At 37.8% G+C, this 8065-nt stretch overlaps 1 protein-coding gene across 1 annotated transcript; it reads left to right on the top strand.

The window, feature by feature from the left end:
- The first annotated feature begins 320 nt into the window (after positions 1-320).
- On the top strand, positions 321-4565 carry LOC142656341 (gamma-crystallin-3-like). The gene is made up of 3 exons (XM_075831247.1): positions 321-329; positions 450-692; positions 4293-4565. Exons 1-3 carry the CDS (start codon positions 321-323, stop codon positions 4563-4565), a joined length of 525 nt encoding a protein of 174 aa, XP_075687362.1.
- The last annotated feature ends 3500 nt before the right edge of the window (positions 4566-8065 follow it).

The following is an 8065-nucleotide window of genomic DNA, read 5'->3' as shown; positions in this document are numbered from 1 at the left end:
TCCCCTTTTATTTTATAATTACTCATATTCAACAAAATTTACAACATGTGTCACATAATTTATTTTTTTCCTTGGCTAGAGGAGAAATGTTTTTAGCGTAAGCATTTTCTATAGTTGGCTGCATTAGGCTTTTGAATTTTAGTGAAAGCAAAAAACTACAAAAGTCATAGCAAACACAGAACACTCTTTAGTGTAGGTAAAAAAGCTATTCATTCTGCTTAGATGGCACAAAATTCTGTATGTGCCTCATGCAATAGAGGATGTATATAAGGGCCTCTCCATCCAGTCAATTAGCAGTTCCGTCTGGTACATCAACTAGAATGGGCAAGGTGAGTAAATTATATATTTAGCATTAATGTTTTCGATAAAGAATATGTTTAAACTATAGTAATATTTTTGTGTGACTATATTATTATTGTTATGCTTACATTCACATTATATTTTCATAGATTACTTTCTACGAGGACAAAAATTTCCAGGGTCGCTCTTATGAGTGTCACTCTGAATGCCCAGACTTGTCTTCATACTTTAGACGCTGCAACTCTATCCGTGTAGAGAGTGGAAACTGGATCTTGTATGAACATCCCAGCTACAGAGGACATCAGTACTTCCTTCAAAGAGGAGAGTATCCTGACTTCCAGCAATGGATGGGTTACAATGACTCCATTAGGTCTTGTCGCATAAGCCCTCAGGTCAGTTGTTTAACATTTTTCATTAAACCATCACCTTATAGTTGGAGTTTTTATGGTACTTTTGCCCAATCTGTTTCAAAATGATCCCAAATAAGGTGCCCATATGGGCCTTCGCTGTACCACCAAGTGCCTTCAATTTACACAGAGGCATATAAAGGCTCCCACTCATGGCATATTACAGGGTTGTTCTCCCCTAGAAGCCTTGCTTCTAAAGCAGAATGTAGTTCATCACAGAGGCACCATACAGCAGGACACAGAGTGCCTAAAGGGCCCGTAGTATGGGCATATAATACAGTCCAGAAACTGCTTCATTGATCAATGCACAGAGAATAGCACTTTGCTTGAAGCATTTCTGACTGGTTTTGTCACTACTGCCATTCTACCAGTCTCACTGTCCATTGTGTCCTTGCTCAGTACGTGCTCGTATGCATGGGGCTTAAAGAGGCTCTGTCACCAGATTTTGCAACCCCTATCTGCTATTGCAGCAGATAGGCGCTGCAATGTAGATTACAGTAACGTTTTTATTTTTAAAAAACGAGCATTTTTGGCCAAGTTATGGCCATTTTTGTATTTATGCAAATGAGGCTTGCAAAAGTACAACTGGGCGTGTTGAAAAGTAAAAGTACAACTGGGCGTGTATTATGTGCGTACATCGGGGCGTGTTTACTACTTTTACTAGCTGGGCGTTCTGATGAGAAGTATCATCCACTTCTCTTCAGAACGCCCAGCTTCTGGCAGTGCAGATCTGTGACGTCACTCACAGGTCCTGCATCGTGTTGGCCACATCGGCACCAGAGGCTACAGTTGATTCTGCAGCATCATCGGCGTTTGCAGGTAAATCGATGTAGCTACTTACCTGCAAACGCTGATGCTGCTGCAGAATCAACTGTAGCCTCTGGTGCCGATGTGGCCGACACGATGCAGGACCTGTGAGTGACGTCACAGATCTGCACTGCCAGAAGCTGGGCGTTCTGAAGAGAAGTGGATGATACTTCTCATCAGAACGCCCAGCTAGTAAAAGTAGTAAACACGCCCCGATGTACGCACATAATACACGCCCAGTTGTACTTTTACTTTTCAACACGGCCAGTTGTACTTTTGCAAGCCTCATTTGCATAAATACAAAAATGGCCATAACTTGGCCAAAAATGCTCGTTTTTTAAAAAATAAAAACGTTACTGTAATCTACATTGCAGCGCCTATCTGCTGCAATAGCAGATAGGGGTTGCAAAATCTGGTGACAGAGCCTCTTTAAGGTGGGTTTCTAACAGATATCCTTTTGTGTCAATTTATGGTGGTTTTTACCTGCTTATTTAGTGTCATTTTTTTTTTATAGTTTCTTGTAGTTTTCTTGTTGATTTTTTAAGTAATATTGAAAAACGTTTTACACGAAAAAATTTAGGAAAACGACTATTATGCTTTAAAGGGGTTATCCGGGTACAAAAAATTGCATTGCATTAATATTTTTATGTAAAATAAGTCACTTACTAATGTATTTTAATTTAAAATCCGGTACTAAATTGTGTAGTTCAAACCCGGTGAATTGTTCCCGTAGCTTTTTTAATATTGCTGACGCGCCACATGGCTGTGCAGCAGTACTGGAGTCCCCGAGCAGAGCATCTAACTGTATTTGGACTATTTTGCTGAATGCTCACCCAAACCGAAGGACATATCATTGTTGAGGGTTATACTTACGGACCAATATGTTGATTATCATCATTTTTCATTATGCACATGTGATATAAACATTTTTGTTTTTTCCAGATTAGACTTGTCCCTTCCTTTTTCCATTTTGGATTAATAGAACCCTGTATGATCATCACAGTAGTTCTATAGCGTGGGATTCTCATAGCTGTGTCATGCTATGTTATCAGACATGTGCCTCTTTTTAGCATTTCATGTTGGGTCAATGAAATCCTACTATGGTAGGGGATATAGGATATGATATGACCATATGGTCACTTCCTTGTGCCATCTTCTATTCTGGCCTACTTATGGCATATGATTGTGTGTGTGCTGTCTCATACATATTGGGTTGCTAGCTGTCTCGATGGACGCTAGACATGGGCTGTTTTGACAGCCGATCGTGTGATTTTTTCTATCACATGATCAATTACTAGACATGCGCATTCACATTTACAGTCACCGGAGCCACTGTGCTTGAATGGCGTATTTTATCTGTACATGATTTTGTTCTGCTCCCTCATTTTGGCCAGTGCTTTTGTAAAAATGTAACTATTCTTAACACCTGATAATGAATTTGACAAATGCTAGATCTATAATTTCATCCTTTATTACATCATCACTTATATGTATGTTCATTAAGATTATAACACTGACACTATTGACTGTATCTGGTGATTTGATCAGTAAATTGTTCACTTGTAAGTTTTAACTTTTATTAGATGTAAATTCAGATGGTAACTCCTCCCATTGTGGGTTGTATAAATACACTGTCAAGCAATACAATACAGACATTTCAAAGGCTGCATTGAGCAGCTGAAATATTGCATCCTACTGCACTGATGGGTGAATAAACGTATCCTTTTGATACGATTATTTGGAGTGCTGCCTCTTTTCCTCTTTACTGTCCATATATGGACAGTGACAGTGATGCTGGCAGCAGTGCTGGAGTCCCAGGGAAGCTGATGCTCTACCTGGGAACTCCAGTGTTAGGCAACCCCTGAAGTCACTGACCATATATAGACAGTGACGTCGAGAGCAGTGCTGGAGTCCCCAGAAGGGTAACTAAACGTTCAAAAAACTTCTGACATGTCATAGTGACATGTCAGAAGTTTTGATCGGTGGGGGTCCGAGCACTGAGACTCCCACCAATCGCTAAAATGAAGCTGCAGAAGTGCTCGGGGAACGCTGAGCCAATTTGTCTCTGATCGGCTATTCTCGGAAAGCCGAGCAGTCGGCGTACAGGCTCAATAGAAAGTCTATGGTCCCATACACCAACTACTCAGCTTTCCGAGAAAAGCTGATCAGAGCCAAAGCGGCTCAGCTCTCACACGAGTGCTTCTGCTGCTTTGTTTTCACGGTTGGTGGAGGTGTCAGTGCTGGGACCCCCACTGATCAAAACTTCTGAAATGTCACTATGACATGTCAGAAGTTTTTTTTAACATTTAGTTACCCTTTAAGCAATCTAATACCTGGCTGAATATATATCCAATATAATTCTTATACAATACATGATAAGAAAAAAATATGGATCTAATAGTATACACTGTGCATGAAGTGATATATGTAGGTACCAATTCATTTCTACATATGTAAATGCTCCATTTAAGAAACTGGACCCTCTGTAAGCAGTGACCAATCAGGTGCAGGAATTCGTTATTGCCACTGTTGACCATAGCTTGTACAAATTGCCAGTCTCTGTTGAATTTCTGTAGCTGACCAGTGATAGCTCCATTGCACATACAATACACTAATTTTGCAGAAGACATTTCTGTTGAGGTGTACATTTTATTTCACAAAAAAAGTTTCAAAAATAAATAAAAACATCATAGATTTTCTTCTTTGCGAGGATCAATAGATTTTATTTCAAAAAAATTCTGTGATGATAGTGTAATATATTCTAATTTGTTTTACCAGCACCAAGGTTCATTCAGAATCAGGATTTATGAGAAAGAAGAGTTCAAAGGACAGATGATGGAGTTCACTGAAGATTGTCCTCATGTATTTGAGAGATTCCGCTACAATGACATCCACTCCTGCAATGTACAAGATGGATATTGGATGTTCTATGAGGAGCCTAACTACAGAGGACGTCAGTATTACCTGAGACCCGGAGAGTACAGGAGATACGGTGACTGGGGAGCTGCTACTGCTAGAATTGGCTCCTTCAGGCGTGTCCTTCATTTCTAATAATCGAAGAAAAAGGGAAACCACATAACTAATATTTCAATCAATAAATACTAAATAAATATTAATAAATTAAATATTCAATCGAATATTACTAGTACAAACTCCAACATTGGCTCTCTTCAGCATATCCATTATTTTTATTAAAAATGAGGGAAATATTAAAGGAGATTCATGAGGAGAACATAAAAAGCTCTTTAGTGTACAATATAAACTTTAAAAAGTGTTTAATATCATTTTTTTTCTAAGAAAATCTCTAATTTACAGGCTGAATTGCTAAATGTTTGACAACATTTCCTGTTCTGATTTCTGTCATGGAGACCTTATGTGGCTTCACATCTCGAAATACAATCTATCTACATATTCTACTGTACCTACCTACTGATATTAATGTATTTGCTAATTTAAATTCCTACAAGGTCTTCAATAACACATTTTACCTAACAGAAATCAGAAGGGTCATGTGGGCATTAGGAGAATCCAATAATGTAGATTCTACTTTTGGGCCTGTAAATGCAAATCTGATCAAAACTTACATATAGTAAAATCCTAAAAAAAATTTTTAACTTTTCTTTATATGCACTGAAGAGCCTTTTTTTGTTTTCTTCTGGTACTGTACTGTAGGTCTCTTTTAAATCATTGAAAAGTATTTTGCTGGATCATTATATACTTATTTGATCACTAATTGAAACAATAAAACTACTTTATTTCAGCTCGCTTTCTCTATTTTTGCATATTTTTTTTATATGGAATAGTCATAATTCTACATTTTTTTTATCACAGGAAAGTATGATGGAATTATGGTCCATATTTACATCGTATATGACTAAAGTATTTATCATTTACTAATAATAAATGGTAAGAGATGGAAATTTGTACAGTTACGAAGTTATCTGTTTCAACCGGTTTGGAAATCATAATAGTAAATTTCTGCTCACTGAATTTATTTATTTTATTTCCTGTTGCACTTATAGCATCAACATATTGCACATCGCTATAAAGAGAATATCACCACTCACAATGTAATGTCCCTAACACACATATACACATTATGGCAAATTTAAAACTAAGCCAATAATATCCAAGGATGTTTTTGGAGGTTGGGGGGGGGGGACGGGACGGGACCGTAGTACAATTTAGGAAACCTACACCAATACCATTCAGAAGTTGGACTCTTGCTGAGATTGAAAAACAGGCAATAGTGCTAACCATTAGAGATCCAGAAATTCATTTTAGGTACAATTAGGTCAAATTGGCCGTCCGATTCAGTCCAAATATATTCACTGCAAATTGAGAGTGCCTGCATTAGTAGTATAAAAGTAACAGCAACAAATATGGGTAAAGGGAAGGTTAACTGTTGATCGTGACTGATGATATTTTGCTTTATTTGTATGCCACAAACTCAAAAAGATTTGGAATTTGTGGAGTCCGAAAATTTTGGGAAATTCAGACCAAATTTGATTAATGTAGAATTGATTTGCTCATCTCTACTATCCACCGATTCACTGTGCTGCACGCACAGTAATATACATTGCTTTGCAGTGGTACAAATTGCAAAAATAAATAGTTTGTTCAGTGCTCTGGAAATGATTCCCAAACAGTGTCCAATCAGTTCAATACAGTTCCGTGATTGTGTCATGCATTGCCTTATTAATTGGTCCTTACAGTGCCCAGATAATCCCATTGTTAGAAGAATTTATGTACTTATCAAAGAGATTCAAGGAGTCACCGCACAGAGATGCGCGACTTTTATTCTTATCGATAAGGAGACAGTATCGCAAAATGCCTGCTGCTACCTTCAGTATCATGGCTTTTATACATGGGATAAACCTAGTTCAAACCAGTCCTTACACAGGTTTGTTATCTCTTTTACTCAACTTCAATACTTATGTAAATACTTCACTTCTCTCTCTAAAGGAATTCAACTGCCCATCCCCCTCTACTTGATAACATATTAAACACTTTGCCAGCAAAAAAACCTTTGCAGAGAAACTTGTATAGCTTAATACACACTTTAGTTTACAATACATACATTTAAAATAAAACTTTCCTAACATTCCCCCTGTTGTAAATTTATCAAGAAATGTTCTGAGACATTGAAAACAGATTTTTTTCCTTAAGTTTTCACCAGTCCTTCTGAATCTTGACCGTCATCATGGGGTGTTTCCAAGCGATCGCATAAGTCCTAATTTTGAATCTCTTGGTACATTGTTTTAGTAATTGAAGTGTCAATGAGTCTCTGAATTAATCCTCTTATGCAAGAAATGCAACAACATCCACAAATTACAAGTATGGCTGCCACTGTTGCTAAGGAAATCAATAGACTGGATATGTGATTACTCCATTTTCCAAACCATCCTTCAAGCCAATTAGTTGAAGATGTCTTTTATTCCAGAGTTTTCCACAAGCTCTTCGGACAGGGAATGGAGTCCTTCCAATGCCTTGGTTCTACTACCATCAGAAGCTGTATTATTGGAAATAAAAGAACAACAGAAGATACAAACATTTTGCAGACACCCTCTTTTTCTGCTAGTAACATATCCAGGGCCATTCTATTTTCCCATGTCATTAAAGATATAGGTCCCAACTGATCGGTAATGCCCTTTATTGTATCTCTGGTATAATTAACAAATCTATATTGATTGTAATAAATATAATTAATCCAGTCGACATTCTTATTTATCGTAGACCACCACAAAAATACAGACTCGAAGCCTGATGCAATCTGATTTCGGGGCTTAAACTCATTTGGCCCCCCTCGGGGTACTCCTATTTCATCTATGTATATTCTATGGTCAAAGAAACTTCCAGGTATAGACTTCTTATAGCGATTCAGATAGTCTCCAGGACTATTTTCTCATTCTCTGAAACTCAGGGGCTGAAAACAAGTGGATGTCATCAGAAGCTTAACCACAGTACAGCTTCCCTGCCACTTGGCCAGTAGCCTAGATCTCAGCTTCCTGTCTCCACATAGCCATCAGAGATCAGTCCTTGCCCTTGTCTGGTTGGCAAACCAATTAGAGGAGTAATTACCATTATCAGTACCAATATCTATGGTGGTTTTACAAAACTCTTCAGTGAGGTTCAATACTTTCTTACCTTGCCCATTCTTCAGAAAGCAGGTGTAGTTGCCTGGGTAAGCAACTACTAAGGGAGGGATTCCATCTCTCCTCACAGGTGGGTACAGTAAAGAGAATGTCTTACATAATTTATCACCTGGATTATATGATGCATTATATAAAGATAACATACATTGCAGACCTTGTGGGTTCTCCTTATCTGATAGCCTGAAAGGTATAGTAGCTAGATGTGGCTAAGCTTTTGCACAAGCGATACAGTTAGTTCTTTTATTTTGGATTGCAGGGTATCCCATTCAGGCTAATCATTCATTTTTATCACTATAACCTGTTTCTAATGCCAATTTATCTTCATAAGTGAAGTTGGCCAGATAAACTATAGAGGGTAGGTCTATATTTGGGGCTAAAGGACATTCAATTGCATCC

This window comes from Rhinoderma darwinii, chromosome 6, assembly GCF_050947455.1.
Source record: "Rhinoderma darwinii isolate aRhiDar2 chromosome 6, aRhiDar2.hap1, whole genome shotgun sequence".
Classification (NCBI taxonomy): Eukaryota; Metazoa; Chordata; class Amphibia; order Anura; family Rhinodermatidae; genus Rhinoderma; species Rhinoderma darwinii.
The sequence above is the reverse complement of the archived record's forward strand: the minus strand, read 5'-3'. Positions and strand labels throughout refer to the sequence as shown.